The following is a 16687-nucleotide window of genomic DNA, read 5'->3' as shown; positions in this document are numbered from 1 at the left end:
ATTTCTGTAGATTTCAGGGGTAACTCTCTGCATCTTTTGGTATAGAGAAAGGGGTTGTAAGATATTAAGTTTAAATGTATTATCGGCAACATTCTCTCATCCAGAAGAGATGCACTGGTCGACCTATCCCCTTCCCTTTACCTCGCTTCTAATCTTTTACCTAGTCTCGCGAGCCGTAAGACAGAAAACTATGATATTTCAGGAAATGTTCGGAATATTTAAACGGCTGTAATCCACAGGATGCACACAAGGACGAAACAGCGCTTAAAAAATTAAATTCTGGCTTGCAACAGCAAACACACCTTTTCCCCAGGTGCCGGATTAAAAAGCACCACTGTATCCAGAGCACAAGAGGTAAGCAGCTCTCACCGGCAACAGCTCATGAGGCTGGAATATTTTTGCTCCCCGGGCGCGACAGGGTGTTACAAACCTCACTCCCTCCACGTGGAAAATAAGTTCTGGAGATCACGCCAGTCAAGTCCACCCAGATTTACAGGACCCCCCGCTCCAGGTGCAAGCGGCCGGCTCTCCCCTGTCCCCCGTCCGCGGCCGGAGGGCCCGCTGCCCGGCTGCTCGGAGCTCCAACCCCGGGCCCACCCGGCCCCGCCGCCGGGTCCTACTCACAGTCCAGGTGCTTCTTCTTGGGGCCCATCACCTCGTGGGTCGTCGCCTTGCACACAGCCTTGGCGACGGCCGAGCCGGTCACACTGTGCTGCGCCGCCGTGATGCGGTCGGTGATCGACTGCCCCGACATCATCGCCGCGGCCCTGGCGGCGGCTCCGCCGCGGTCCCCACGCAAGGCCGGGGCGGCGGCTCCCCCGCGGCCGGGGGCGAGCGCAGCCTCCCGAGGGAAGGGCGCCGGCGGCTCCCTCCGGCGGGAGCGCTCGCCGGGCTCCGCCTCAGCGGCTCCTCTGGGCCGCCGCCGCGGGGCTCTTCCCGCTGCTCCTTGGAGCGGCGATCGCTCGGCTCCCGGCGCCACTCGGCGCTACCGCCTCCGCCCGCGGGTGCGCCCCGGCTTTCCCTTTCACATTTACGCTCACAGACAAAATGGCGGCGGCCGCGGCGTCAGGTGACCGCGCGCCCGCCCCGCGCCCGCCCCGCCGCTGCCGAGCGGGGCCGGGGCCCGAGTGGAGCGGGGCGGGGAGCGGGATCGGAACGGGGCCGGCAGCGGGATCGGAACGGGGCCGGGAGCAGGAGCGGGGTAGGAGCCAAGGCCGCCCCGCCCGCCGGGCCTCAGGTGTCCGCGGGCGGTGGGGACCCACCCCCCGCAGCGCCGAGGCGCTCCGTGACTCGCCGCCCCCAGCACCACAAAATCACAGAATCAACTCGAATGGAAAAGACCTCTGCGATCATTGATCCCGACCTGTGACGGGACACCACCATGTCAACCACACCACGGCACTGAGTCTTTTCTTAAACACCTCCAGGGTCGGTGACTCCACCGCCTCCCTGGGCAGCCCATTCCAATGTCTAATCACCCTTTCTGTGAAGAAATTCCTCCTAATGTCGAACCAAAACCTCCCCTGGTGCAGCTCGAGACTATGATCTCTCGTTCTGTCGCTATCTGCCTGGGAGAAGAGGCCACTCCCCACCTGGCTACAGCCTCCTTTCAGGGAATTGCCCGCCGGCTCTTTGTTTCGTGGGTGGGTATGAATTAAAAATCTGACGAGTCGTCACGGCGAGTTTGCGGTGGGAGAAGCACCGGCGGAGGAGCGGGGGCCGTGCTGCCGAGGGGTGGACGAGGGGAACGATTGAGATGAGATTTTCATCACAGATCTCAGCGGTTTGGGTTGGAAGGGACCTTAAGGATAGTCTAGTTCCACCTACCTGCCGTGGGCAGGGACACCTGCTAGACCCGGTTACACTAGTTTTTGTGGTGATGACTTTTCTTTTCTCTTGCGGACTTTACCTTCAGAAGGAACGTCTTAAAAAAAAAAAAAAAGAAAAAAAAAAAAAAGAACCCAACCTCCCATGCTGAGCCTGTTTCAAGGGGCTGTAGAATCATTTAGGTTGGAAAAGACCGCGGAGCTCATCGATCCAACCGTTTACCCGGCACTGCCAAGCACACCACTAAACCCTGTCCCCAAGTGGTGCCACATCTATCGTCTTTTAAATCCCTGCAGGGTTGGTGACTCCACCACTGCCCTATGGAGCCTGTTCCCAAGCTTGACAACCCTTTTGGTGAATAATATCCAATCTGAACCTCCCCTGGCACAACTGGGGGCTAATTCCTCTTGTCGTACCACTTGTTGCTTGGGAGATGAGACTGAGCCGCAGCCTGGATGTCGTGGAGCCCTGCTCATCTGTAGCCAAACCACTGGTGGGTTCTCAACACCTTTGAAGCTACTGATACCCAGCACTACCCTGTGAGGGCTGCCATGAGGGAAATTAACTCCATCCCAGCAAAACCCAGTACTGTGACAAAAAAATGCAGCATCACTACTACTCAGTCAGAACAAACACTCTTCCCAGGCCATTCCATGGAGGAGTATTTTTTTAACTTCTGCATTTATAGTACACTAATATAAGTGTGAACACTCATACAAATAGAACACAGCAATAGTTATTTTTACTTTGAAGTAAAAATACAAAAAGTAAGGAGAGTAAAAAGGAGGCAGTTGAATACGAGTGTTATAAACAAAAATCAAGCAGCTTCTGACAGCCAACTCATATTTTAGGGTGCCGATTAAAGCTCTATTGCTTACATTATCCCTAAAATGAAATACTCCATAAATATGTGGGTAGACTGCCACACGCCAACCGTCTGCTATTGCAGTACACATATAAAAGCAATAAAGCAGGAAACACTTGCATTCACTGTACTGCACATTTCACTATACATAAAAATTTTGTCTTTTCATAATATTCGTATGATATAAAGGGTGTTTCTTAACTGCTTCAGCATATTCCTTCTTGACTGTGAGATGGCCACAGGGAACAAGGACTACTGAAATGTCTTCTTACCAACTTATACTGCATACTTAAACCATCTTTATACCCAGCACATGGGTTTATACATTCTCATTAACTATCTCCTGTCCTTTAATAGACACTCTCCCATTCTGTGGCTTTCCTCTGCTCCTCCAAATGTTCATAAGAACAGGCTGTAGTTTGAGCCCATCTTTCAAGATGGGTGCTCAGGAGAAGCAGCATGTTCAATTCTCGGGCACCAACACCAGCTGGGTTTGTGTCATCATTGCAGTCACTCAATTCCTTGTGAAACTCACTCTTTTTCAGCCCAGTTCATTCCTGGTGGTTGCTCCCACCGTGGTGAATATGTAGCGCTCGCCTTGGCGTCTTTGTGGCTGTGTCCAGAATAGTCCATTGCCAGGATTTGCATCCTCTCTTCCAGGGGGATTTGACTCACTTGATTGCAGCATATTTCACATCCACGTTTCACACATGTGACCTGTGTGATGGCCGCCACGGTCAGGTCCCCCCCTCGCTTATGAGCCCATCTGTATTTTCTGTCTCTCCCTAAATGTTTCATGGGCCCATTGAGCTACAAATAGCTCATGCTTATGCTCCTAGTCCAGGTCCACCTGACCTACTTCAATTTTGACAGTTTTGTCTACCAGTTCATAGTTTCCATGTTTGTTGATGATGTGGCATTTGGGCATGTGATCATGCACATGATGTACCTCCAGAGTGATGTTTTCTGGCAGTGCAGCCATGTCCTGCCACAGTGCAGCAGCTCAGATGGGTTTAACCCTGTGCTGCCTGTTGTCCTCTTCCACTGCTGTAGCCACCCCCATAGGGCATTAGCCACCATCCAAGAGTCAGTGTAGAGACAGGGTATGGCCACTTTCCTCATTCAGCAGTCTCTAGGGCTAATTGGGTGGCTTTCAATTCTGCAAATTGACTTAACTTACCTCCTCCTTCAGTGGCTTCAATGAATTATCATGTGGGACTCCACACAGCAGCTTTCCACTTCCAAAGGTTTGCTACAACATGACAGGTTCCATCAGTAAACAAAGCATAACATCTTCCATCTTCTGATAACTCATTACATGGTGGTGCCTGTTGGGCACAAGCTGCCTCCTCAGGCAATGCTTCGAATTCTCTGCCTTCTGGCCAGTCCATGACCTGTTTCAGGATACCTGTGCGGTTGGGTAGAGCTCGTTCCTAAGCTTAGCAAAATAGGGAAGCAGCCAACAGACTCCGTGACCCACACAGAAGCTTGTAATTTATTAACTGCTGTAACTGCAGCATGCGTCACACAAAGCTGCCCTTGTCTTGGGCCCATGTTGGGCACCAAAAAGGGCTGTGGTGTGTTACATTGGCTGGACACCAGATGCCCACCAAGCTGCTGTATCACTCCCCCTCCTTAGCTGGAGGGATGGGGAAAAAATTAAAATGGAATACTAGTATACAGCACAGCCCTATAAGGGCTGCTGTGGGGAAGATTAACTCCATTCCAGCCTGACCCGATAAAGTGTAAAGAGAACAACAAAGGCAAGCAGGGTCAGCAGCAGAGATGTCTCTTTTGATACCATTGAAAAGCACAATAACACTGAACAAATATTAGTGGTCCTATGAACTGGGGTGTGTAATGTTGTGAATGAAGGATTTCTACAGACCTAAGGGCATAAATGCATTAATACATGGTCACTGATATTAAATTATTGAACATTTCCTTTGCTGGAAAAAGTTACAACCGCTTTAGTCTGACTGGCAGCAGGCAATTTCCAACTGCCTGATTTTTGTTTTAAGAGTTGTAGTTTCTGGGGAAAAAATGATCTTGAATCTTCAAAGCCTGAGGGAACATCAAAACAGCAAGAAAAGATGTAAAGATTAAATACACATTAAAAATGTGTACATCTCTCAGGGCCTGTCTAAACAGGGGAGCTCTTTTGCAATAAAGGAGGGCGTGAGCTGAAGCACAGCAGCTATTCTGTACTACCTCCTCCCCCAGCAGGGACTCACTTATTTTGTTCTCTTTCAGAAAGCCTAAATTCCACATAAAAGTGCCTGAGTTGAGTGTTTCCCATTGCCATGGCTCTGTCTTTACTCAATGTGCTGGTCAGGCCCAAATCTGAGTTCAAATGTTTGTCTTCAGTCAGTGCATTGACTTGCTCTGAGTTCAGGACATCCTGTGCACCCCGTGGATGGCTGCAGGTAGAATCACAGAATCATTTAGGTTGGAAAAGATCTTTAAGATCATTAAGTCCAGCCATTAAACTAGCATTGACAAATCCACCACCAAACCATGTCACCAAATGCTACATCTACACAGCTTTAAAAATATCTCCAGGAATGGTGCCTCTACCACTGCCCTGGGCAACCTGTTCCAGTGCTTGACAACCCTTTTGGTGAAGAAATTTTTCCTACTATCAAATCTAAACCTCCCCTGGCACAACTTGAGGCTATTTCCTCTTGTCCTGTCCCTTGTTACCTGGGGGAAGAAACTGCCCTTCAGGCCCTGGTGTCTGCCCAGGCTAATGCAAAAAGCCTTGCTCTTGGCCAGTCTCCTGCATCTATGCTTTAGTTCATTCTTGTAAAGGTGAAAAGTGGAAATTATATGTACAATTTACCTCTCACTCATTTTTCTGCCCTTCATTTTACTGTGGGGCAGGTAATGAAGGCTTCAGACAGGAAACGTGGTCCAGGCTTGGATGCATATAAATAGTGCTGGGGGATAGTGCCTGTGGAGGGAACGGATGTTTCTGGGCTTCTGCCATGACTGAATGACACAGATGGTTTTCCAGGGAAATGAGTATTTTAGTAATGAGTAGTGAATGTGCTGCAGGCTGACTATACCTACAGCCCCGGGAATGCAAACAGTTTAGCAGCAGGTTTGTCAATAAATACCATCTGCTCAGTAGCACTGAATCCAAAATAGAGCAGAACCTACCTTAGTGGAGGCTGTTGTTTTGCTGATAGAGTTGAGATAAAAATCACTACTGAATTATTTTTTTTAATACTGTGATTGTGATCTAAAATTATAAAACTAAATTTATTCAGGCTTGTTCAATCCCAGTTTAAACCCAGGAGAGTTAAACTGTTGTCATTAGCATTTTTCCTGGCCAGTAAGACATCTGCATGGAAGAGTGAGCTGTAAACAAGGCTGCTTCTCTCACAGTTCAGGCCACTGAAGTGTCTGAGAAACACCTCAGTTCCACGCTGCTTGCAAGGGAAGGAAACAAACCAGGGCAGCAGCAGACATGGGATTCCTGGGGGCTGAGATGGGGGCTTGAGGCTGATTTCCTGATCCAGCACTCCAGTCACCAACAATGAGCGAACCCTTGCCCCAGCCTTTCTCCATGCAGGGGCACCGAGAGTTCTTTCTTCTTAGCTCCCAGTTTTCTATGGGTTTGGCCAAAGCAGAGTGCCTTGGGAATCCTTACTGCTGTCAGGTGTGGTTGAAATTGGGTGAGAAGGTTTCTGGGAGAGAAACAAGGCATCAGTGTCATCTAAAAAGCCTAATACCAGAAGGAGTTTCAATGTCAGTTGAGAAGTTCTTACCTGAACAGACATGACAGGAAAAAACTCCATGCACTGTTCTCCAGCTTGGATTTATGGGTGCTATATTCTGCCAGTCTCTTTCAAAGATCTTTGTTTCCCTCTCTCTGAGTTGTAAAATGTTGATAAGAAATTGAGCTCCAGAACTGGGACTCTTTATAGCTGGATTCATTCAATCAGAGCAAAATATGAGAAGATCAGATCATGAGTCCCTTCCCCCAGGACCTCACCTCAAGAGACCCTGGGCTGTGACTAGGTTTGCCACAGGGCTGTTTTTGGAGCCTACAGGATGCAAAAATTGCACACAATCCCTGGGCCTTTAGGCCCCTTTTCTGAGCACCCTGCAGACATGAAATTTGTGCTCAACAGTGTAGAAGTGCTAAAAGCCACACGCTGGTTTTCCCCTCTCCTGTCATATGAGGGAAGGTCACGTTTCCTCTGTCCCTCCCATCCAAGGAGCAGTGATCTGGGGCAGGACTTGGCCCTGGGACCTGTCCCTCCTCTTCTTAGCCATCTCCAACTTCTGCCTCTCAAACTTGACTGCTGGTAAAGTTTGAACGTTTAAATTGCTGACTTTGTTTAGAGAAGAGAGAAAAGAAAGAGGAAAAGAAAGAAGGGGAAGGAAAAACTAATCTGGAGCTATGCCACAGTTGCAAAAAGTGCTGGGAGGCAGAAAGGCAGAACTCCCGTGGCTCCCATTGCGGCAGCTGGCTGCTCTTCCTGCCCTTAGGCTCCTCATGTTCCTTGCAGGTGTATGGCTGTCAATAACAACATATTTGAGAAGATTTCTCATTTATTTCTGAAGTACTTCCCTGTGAAAGAGTTTCTATTTGGTGAATAAACTGTTCTGGTTCCTTCTACTGAGCAATTGACCAAGGTTCGTGGAAGTCCCCTTTGCCTGACTTCTCTGTTTAACATTACAATTCAGTAGTTTTTTAAAAGGGAAAGCAAAATAAATACTCCAATATGATGCAATTGGTATAATATAATTACTCCAGCCTGTCCTGGTTTGGTCTGTTGCTTCCTGAGTAGGTTTATGAGAAGGGTTTTAAAAAGCAGGAGCTGAGTGGGGTATCTCATACAAATTCAGGATCAAGGTTTAGGCTTGGAAGATTAGTCTTGGTTTAAGGAGGGAGGGCTCAGTTTTGATTTAGGGGCTGTCCCAGGACAAACCTGGTTTATTTTCCAGAATCCTGCGTGTCTGTGTGTGTGTGTGTGTGTGTGTGTGTGTGTACACTGAGCAGTTCTGATACAGACAGTCACTGCTGGCATTAGCAGACACCTAAGGAAGGGTAAATGCCACCTGAGGAAATGGCACGGCTAGCCCTGCTCCAGACATTCCAGAGGGTCTGGGTTGACAAATGACCAGTGTATTCATCCATTGTTTCCATCACCTTGGCATTCATTACAGGGGCCTCTCTGTGAGAAGCAACTCAGGATGATAAGACAAGGTGTGATGCAGGTGCTGGAGCTGTTTTGGAAACATCAGAGATTGCGGCTTGGAGGACCCTTGGTTAGGACCAGGAGAGCCATTCCCTGCTCTAACACTCATCATTTTAACCATGGACTCAATAAAACCTGGAGAAGCAAGAAAGCTGAAATCATCGGCATAATAAAATTATACAAATTGTGGACCAAAGCATATTTGCAATGTTTCCGTCCCTGCCAAGGAAAAGGAGCATACCTGGCTTGGGGAAAAAGGATCTGGGGAGAGTGGGGGGGGCTGATAGGGCTGTGCCATGGCAACAGAGGAAGGAGCTAGCAGCACAGCCTCCAAAAAAATAGAACACTGCCAATGGAAACCAATCTTGTATTAAAATCAGTTTAAAGCACTCCTGGAAATTACAACCCATCGGGCATTAGTTTCATACCAAATAAATAAATAGGAACAAGAAATAACAATAAAAATGAGACATTTGGCTAAGCAGGAATAAACAGGGACAAAGCTGCAGATGCTTATAAAAGAAAAGCTTCCATTTCAGTTCCTTGAGTGTGTCAGTGAAATGGAAGATAAAGGAAAGCCAGCACATACTTTTTATCTAGACTTGCGAAAAAAACCCCAAACAAACCAGAAGAAGGCTTGGACAGATGAGCTTAGGCACTTGTGAGATGCCATCAAGGCGTCTCACTGTGTTACTAAGGGCTCACAGGCCTCTGAAAAACTGATCCTGAAAGGGAAAAACAGAATTAGATGCAAACAATAGAGTCACAAGTGTTTTGAAACTGAAATGCTTGTTTGCAATACCTTGCTGCTGGAATGAGCACCAAGTCAATGCCATTGAAACACAGTGGTTTCAAAATTGTCCAAGAGATGGATTTTTTTTAAATGCAGGATTAATTTTTTTTATACAAACTAAAATAAACTGAATAAAGATACTTGAATTTAGCATTTAGTACAAGCACTAAGAATTGAACCAGAACTGGGGTGTTCACAGAGGTCGCTGAGAACCTCTAGAGACAGATGAGGGCTGGTCACAGTGGAGGAAGGAGCCTGAGCTGGTGTTGCAGCAGGTACTGTCAGATGGGGTGGCTCCCATCGTACAGAACCTGCCTTTGCTGCTTGTCCTTTTGCCTGTTTCTGTGGGAAATACTGCACCTAACAAGCAGCCCCATGTGCCACAGAACCAATAAATAAACTAACAGATAATTTTCTATGGGTTTTTGCCTAAGGACTGGCAGACTGAGTTCTCCAAGGCTGCAGCACAACTCTATTGCTTAAAAGACATCAGAGAAGCCACACATTGCGAATGTTCTAACCACAGGAAAAACTCAAATGGAAGTTCACGCTTTATTAAACACCAGTGAATCCACAGGAGAGAGAAATCTTAAGCGAAGGGTGGATTTTTTTTGTGTCTAATAGCCACTGACTCCCATTCAAGTTTTTTTTCCCAGGGTTTAATTCATTCTCTTGCCTCTTTTTTTCTCAGCCTGATTACCTGCTCTCACAAAATTTGCAAGACCTTAATATTTTCAAGACATTCACTTTGAGAATAAGGTGGGCAGTGGGCTCAAGAATTACTGCAGAGGGGACGGATGGAGTGTGATCTTACAGGAAAACATGTTGAAAATCAGATCCCATCAGCCTGCCAGGGTCTGGAGAATCTGCTGTGCTGACTGTGCAGATGAGAGAGCTGAGCGTGGTATTTTTAGGAAGTCAGACAAGCAGACAGTGCCACTTTCCTTTCTGTGCTCTTCCCTTCTTTTTACACAAGCCATCATCATCCCAGAGGTGAGAATGGGTGTGCCAAGTATCAGCTGTAAAATAACTGGTTTCACTAGGTAGCATGGCTAGGGAGGTGATGTTTTGTTATCCACCCCATTGCCTGGGAAGGAAAAAATGTCAGGGGCTGGACACGTTTCAGGCACAGGAATGCTGAGCACCGGACAGCACCCTGTACTCCATAGGCAGCTGGAACAAGGAGGCTCTGGCTCCTGCTGAAAGCCCTGTGGCCAAATTTCATGCACATTTCCAAAGTGTGGAACACCGACATGTTAACAGCTCAAGCCTGTGCACACGCTTTGCTCTCAGCAAGCATGGGTTTATTTCACCTTTCGTTGTGATCAGCTGAAATTAAAGTGTTTATTAGCTGCCTTCTGTTATTACTTTCCCAGCTATAGATTGGCCTTTGCATTACCATAAGTTTCTTTGGCAGCTATTGTATTTTGAAGTGTTAAGGTTGTGCCAGCTGAAACAGTGTGCAGGCAGTGACAGAGACATTTGTGTGCTGAAAAGCCATTTACTGTGTTCTCCAACTACACCATCATGCCTATTCAAAATTATCCCTTCTTCCCATGGGTCTCACCATCCCTATGCCCTTAAACATCACAGCACAACTGCAGTCCTGTTTTTGCAAGAGTTCCCCTTCTGTGTATAAAATTAATCAGCAAAAATGGAAAGGGAGTCCTGGCAACCCTTAATGAATCCCCACTTCTGACAGCTTTTTTCTCTGATGAATGCAAGTGTGGGGTTTAGTATGCAAGTACACACACCACCTTAGTGATGGATGAGCCTTCCATTCCTCACACAGTGGTGGGGTTGGTGTTACAGGGCAACTCAGTCACAGGCACTAGGCTCTGCAGTGTCGTGAAAAGAGAGTCTTTTTCTGCAGGTGTCCCTACACCCAGCAGAAGTTGCACCAGAGAAGGTGATTCCTGTGGTTCCTGTGTCCCCTCTTTCATCCCCAGGAAAGACACAGTGTCCCTGCATGGGGGGAGCAGCAAAACCGCACTCGAGAACTGATAGTGCCAGCATGGCCACAGCAGGGCTACCTGTGAATTGAGCTCATGAAGGAAATGGCATCACTTTCTTCTCCGGGGCGTAGGGCTGTGAGGGCTGCAGAGGCTGCCAGGCAGCCAGAGAGGGTGTTTATTGCAGACACCATCAGTTGGGCCTTCCTTCACCGGGGTGCCACCCACCCCTGGAGATTGTGGGTTTGGAGTGGGGAGCAATGGGCCAATTTCAGACCAGGATTAGCTGTGAGGGGCGCTGTGCTCCTGGGGTGATGGATATCTCCATGTCTGGGCCCAGGAACACCACCCTCCGTGGGGTGTCTGGGGAACTGTCCAACAACCGCAGAAGTGCCTGTGCCACAGGGTAAAAACATCTGCATTGACATGGACAGTTGTCTGCCTGCTCCAGAAGGTAAAACATGGCAAAAATAACAAAAACAGGGACTGCAAAGCTTCTTGCATGCAAAACTGTCATGGAGTGGACTGCCGTGGTGCAGCTCAGGCCCCTTCCACCTTAAAGCCTCTGGGTGTTGGCAGGTTCCCACCCTGTGACTGGCACACCCACGCTCAGAGCAGCCCTGTGCCTGGGCACAGCCAGATATTGCTGGTTATCTCCCTGGGACAAGGAGCCCAAGACACTGGAGGGGAGATATTTGTACCAACACATTTCCAGCTCATGCAGTGCTCACACCTCTGTCTTGCTGTGTGCCAGAATGCTGTGACAGCAGCACTGACACTGCTAGTGATGAGGAGCTGCAGAGTTGGTGTCACCAATCCCACCCCAAAGCAGCAGCAGTGGCCACTTCTGGCAAACCAAAGCTGGTGACCAATATTGCAATGAATCCCACAGGCAACATGTGAGCAGGTATGAGTCAACCTGGCTGTAGCCATCCATCACTGACCTGATCAGGGAACAGGAGCAAAATTGTTACGGGTGGCTGCACCTTATTTATCTTAACCGACCCTTAAAACCCTGACACCAGCAGCCACACCATGGGCTCAGACTGCAAGATACTGAGAGCATGAGAGAGCACATTTCCAATAGCAACAAACACAGCTGAAAATTGAAGTCAGCATGGCTGGTGTTCTGCATCATCCCTGTCCCAGCACAAGCTGCTGGTGGTGGTCACACTGCCCCTGGGGCAGCTCTGCACAGGAGAAGGTGACAGGGATTTTCCTGTCCCTTTCCCAGTCAGCACAGGGAGCTGCGGGGGTGGGCACAGGCTCCAAGGTTTTGGTGTGCACAGGCCCAGCAGAGCAGGCACTGGGCAGCCAGGCAGCCACAGAAATGGAAACTCTGGTCTTCCCACAGGAACGGTGCAGCTCCAGGCTGGCCCCCACATGCCTCTGTGTCCCAGTGTGAGAGACAGATGTCTTCTGCTTCTTGAGAATATATAGATACATGTATCCTCAAGCTATATATATATACATATATATATACACACATATTATAGAGATAAAAATCTTTTCTACAGATAGAGGTCTGTTTGTTTTTCAGTTCCAGTATGTACTATTTCACTGGCAGCCCCTCAGGGCTGGGAGTCTTTCAGATGGGTTGTGAAGTGAAGAACAAGCATGTGAGGAAGGTGTCTGACAGCAGGAGACATGGGAAGGAGGAGGTAAGCCCTGCCTGATGGCTGTCCTTGGGCTCTGCCCTGTGTGTCTAACTTGGTGTCACAAACAACAACCCATACCAGAAATTCTGGCTTCAATAAATCCAAGAGTTGGGTTGCTCAGCCTTGGTAGAAGCAGACTGGACATCATGGACCTTGGCAGTGGACACTGCAGGGCTGGGAACGGGCAACTGCAGCAATGATTCTACAGTCAATTTAGCATCAGCCAAAATAGCACATCAACTTATTTCATTACCAAGCAGTTGATGAAAAATGCCCTTTTATGAGAAGAAATCGAGGTGAATTGCTTTAACTTGAGGGCTTGAGTCCTGGATTTCCCCTCAGCTTTGCCCAAGGCTCCACAAGTCATTGCTGGACTTTTTTCCCTCTACTGTGGGCACATGTGGGTGTGCAGGGAGCAAGAGGAATACAGCTGAACTTCATTCTCTTCAGTACTGTCATCAACAAAATGTGGTCTGTGGCAACAGCATTTTGTTTATTTTCCTAAGAAATGCCATCTTTAGCACTGAGGCATAACATTTATTTGGAGACTTCCATGAAAATGACTCCGAATAACTTCCCCCCTGAAAGGTTTCACAAGATGGAAGATCGGCATTTAAGGTGGCAGTGGAAGCTGTTCCTCTTCTCTGCCTTGATAGCAGCAGAGGTTGGGTTTGGGTTTACCTGCACCCCCAGGTCTTGGCTGCAAGGACAAGAGGGAGATACTGGCCAAAAGAGATCCACTGGCTCTCTCTCCCCTCTGCCTTTGCCTTGTGATGCTTCCTGAGATTTGTGTTGTGGATGGAGTGACACACTTCACCTGTAGGAGAGAAGTAGCAATATGGCAAGGTATGCTTGATTATTTACTGCAGAGAGGACAGGTCAGCCAGAAGCGTCAGGGAGAGCTTCCTGTTGAGACACAAGGCTCAAGAAGGACCCCCTTGCATTCTGAACTCCTTTCTCAGGGAAGTCTGTGTGCAGCTTTATCCATACATAGACACAGACTTGGTCAATGGTTTATGTCTGAAGGACTGTATGTGCCCAGCCAATTCTTTGTATCACTTAGCTAAGATTTCAAAGTTTCAGCACACTTATTCCCAATTCACTTCATCTGATGTGACAAGGATTCTCTCAGCCTCGAGGAGTAGGTGTCCCTACTCAAGGGCAGCTCTTGTCCTGCAGCCTGCTGTGATGCAGGAGAGCTCAACAAGCCCTGGGCTGCCTACTATTTATGGAGCAAGATGACTGACTTATGGTCATATTTACATAGCAGCCATATTTTGGTTGGCACATGCTCAAGCAGCCCTCAGCTGTTGAGCAAGACTGATGGCCCTTAGCTATTGACGTTATCTGTCTTCCCAGAGTCCAAAACCATCACAACCACCACTGGTGGCTATTGCTTAAGCAGAAAGCGGGGGAGCTCATCACCATGGCTGGTTATTAAAAAAAAGCAATCACAGCACGAAGTAGATCCCACCACTATGGAAAGCCTTTGCCAGCACCAAGCGCTCTCTTTCACCAAAGTAGTTTCCTCTTTTTCTCCCCTCTGCTGTTTGGGGTGACGGCCGCCAGGGCACACATGATGTGAACAGCAGATAAGGATTATCTCTAGACCTTTTAAAGGACAGCTGTTTGCATGCTTTCCAAGCCAAAATAAAAGGTAATGTTTTGGGATGTGGAAGTTGTATTCCCCTGAGCTCCTACACACTCAACCACAGACATCTTTGGACACCTTGTGCCCACCCTAAAGCTGCTGCCAACCTCCCACCAAAGTGGGATTGGATGCACTGGAGGCTCCTGGGCTGTAATTTCCCCATGGAAGCAGCAGGTAGGCATTGGGCACAGCAGGGTAGGGTTTGCCTTTTGCTCAGCGCTGTCTCACCCTGTGCCTTGCAGCTTTCCTTGCTGGGTTTCCCCCGCCTGCCCTGCCCTTGGCCCTTTGCACTGGGAGGGTTGATGGGGAGGGGAAGTGAGCAGCTCCCCGGGGAAGTGGCCAGATCACAATTTTACAAACAGGTTGCTCAACCCTGGGTTGGAGTTACTGATCCCATCTTCCACGGACTGCTGCTCTGCAGCACCAGAAAGCCTTTGTGTCAACATTTTCCAAGCAGAGGACTCTGCTTGGCTGCAGTACGAGTGTCAGAGTTATCAGAGAAATCTGATTTTTAAGTATTTTTTGACCATTCAGAGTTAAAAGGTTATTGAGAAAGTACATCCCACCATCTGCTAAGATATAGTACTTGTTGGCAAGGCTTCTGGTGGAATATGATTTTTTCTGCCTCCTCCTGAGGCTGCAGCTTTCCCTTACCCAGGTACAAGACTGAGACTTTTCCCCACGGTGCAAGCAGCGGGGTGTGTTTTCCTCTGGATCCACAGAGCAAAAGGAGCTTGCACAGGGCTTCTACACAAAAGCAGCAGCTTATGGATATGTCAGGCAAAGCCAATTCCCCATGCTGGAGCTGGTGGGCACACAGAGCCGTTCCCACAGCCAGGCACGGGCTCCATGCTGAGCCTTTCCCTGGCAGAAGGACCTCAGGGGTTTCCTTATGCCACAGAGCTCCTTGAACCTGCTGCTTCCCCAGGAAGCAGATCAAAGGCAGCCATAGCAAAAATAATCCTGATAAACACAAGATGCAATTCAGAACCGTTTTCCCTTTCTGAGTGTAGGCTTTGTATACAGTCTGGGACACACCTGATTCTCTGTCTGTAGAGGGTATTTTCCGTATCTGTCTTGGAGCAGCCTGAGGACCTGCCAGCATGTGTGGGGCTGTGCTCTCTGTGACACCAAAGAGGCCATGAGGGTCAGCCTGGCAGTGCTTGTCTCCTCAGGGAAAGCACAAGTGAGAGAGCTAAAGAGTGGTGGAAGAGCTAATGCACGATGCTTTGCTGCCTTACCTGGCACAGGTTACTCACTGGTGTAGAACAATGTAGTGCAGGTACAGTTCTGAACAGTAACAGGGACAATACTCTCAGACACATGGTGTGACTCTTGGGGATGGTCCTGTGCAGGACTCAATGATCCTTGTGGGTGCCTTCCAACTCAGCTTATTCTGTGATTCTGTGATCTCTTTCTAGAAAAGATACAGGTTTGTACTATCCTGTATAAGTGAGGTTTGGGGTTTTTCACCTACTCAACCTTTTCTGTGCAGTGTCTCATCTGCAGGATTGAAATAATCCTCATGGATACAGCTGCTCCTCTCTTCGCCCCCAGCTCCTGCATAGCTGTTTCTCACCTCCTCCCAGTAGACACCAGCCACTCCATGTGCTCTTCCCTCTGTTTTTTCCAGTGAACTGTGGTCAGCAGATTTAGCAAGAGCTCCTTAGGAGGATTAACGTTATGTTGCCAATGGAAAAGGATGGGGCTTTCACTTACACATCTCTGGTTTTGCAGCCACGAATGTACAGGTAACCATACCTGGTGGAATAACACTAAAACACCTGTGGATACAAAAATGCTGCTAGCGAGGATTTTCTTGCTATTTTCTAAGTCCGTGAGAGACTTTTCTCTCTCACAGAAGGGGTATCAGAGTTCTGTAAACAACCAAACACCTGCAACCTTGAAAAGTCTTGTTTATGGTACAGTAGAAAAATATTTTGACAATGGATGTTTTAGGATTTTAGCCAATCACCCCCAAGGTGATGGCTGGTCCTTTGTCCAATTAGACTATGAAGAAAAAAGTCTATAAAAGAGTTTGTAAAATAATTAAATAAATCAATCTTGCTGCACAATTCCTGCCTGCTGGATCTTCTCTCCTCCTCCGTACGGCTGTAGGACACGGTGATGTGATATACCCTAGGGCATTTCTTAATAAACACCCTTTCCTCCCAACTTGATCCACAGAGGCTGAAGGTAAACAACTACATTCATGCACTTTTTGAGCCAGTCCAGTCCAGCTGCGGGTTTTGGAAGGAGTAATGGTGTGGTCACTGTGAGAAGAGCACAGAGAGATGGGCAGGTCTGCAGTAAAAATGAATCTATTCATTGAGCCTTGGGTATCATTTAAGATTCAGAGCTGTTTAGAAAAAAGTCTGAAGTGGTGTATGGATGGTAAAGTGTGCTTCTGGGGGTTTTTTTGGTTGGGTTTTTTTTTTTTGCTATATATAGACATGGCAAAACGAATTTCTGACATTTCTGGAATCATTCCAAATTTTCATTTAGTGCAAAAACCAGATTCTGGGTGTGCTGATTGAGGAAATCCATCTTTATTTTGTCTCCCTGTCATTTTGTCTTAACATGTCATGGAAGTTCACTTTTGAGCTGTCTCTGGTGCATTGCTCAGCTCTGCCTGGGAAGAGACAGAGCCCCCCCCCCCCCCCACTGTCGTCTGCGTGAGCACATTCCTTGTGCTGACCAGGCAGAACAGGACGGATTTCCTTCGGTG

At 48.1% G+C, this 16687-nt stretch overlaps 1 protein-coding gene across 9 annotated transcripts in view; it reads right to left on the bottom strand.

The window, feature by feature from the left end:
- Positions 1-1046, bottom strand: part of LOC104694446 (phosphatidylinositol-binding clathrin assembly protein-like) — a 29274-nt gene extending 28228 nt beyond the window's left edge. For 5 of the 9 annotated variants that reach the window (XM_039571861.1, XM_039571862.1, XM_039571860.1 and 2 more), the window contains exon 1: positions 625-1046. In XM_039571861.1, the coding sequence (XP_039427795.1) occupies positions 625-757 (133 nt within the window). In that variant the 5' untranslated portion in view covers positions 758-1046. The remainder of the gene's footprint in view (positions 1-624) is intronic. The other 4 variants (XM_039571864.1, XM_039571869.1, XM_039571863.1 and 1 more) reach the window with 2 other exon arrangements.
- Between the last annotated feature and the right edge of the window lie 15641 nt (positions 1047-16687).

This window comes from Corvus cornix, chromosome 4A, assembly GCF_000738735.6.
Source record: "Corvus cornix cornix isolate S_Up_H32 chromosome 4A, ASM73873v5, whole genome shotgun sequence".
NCBI classification, from domain to species: domain Eukaryota; kingdom Metazoa; phylum Chordata; class Aves; order Passeriformes; family Corvidae; genus Corvus; species Corvus cornix.
Note: the sequence above shows the minus strand (reverse complement) of the source record. Positions and strands in the feature narration are given on the sequence as shown.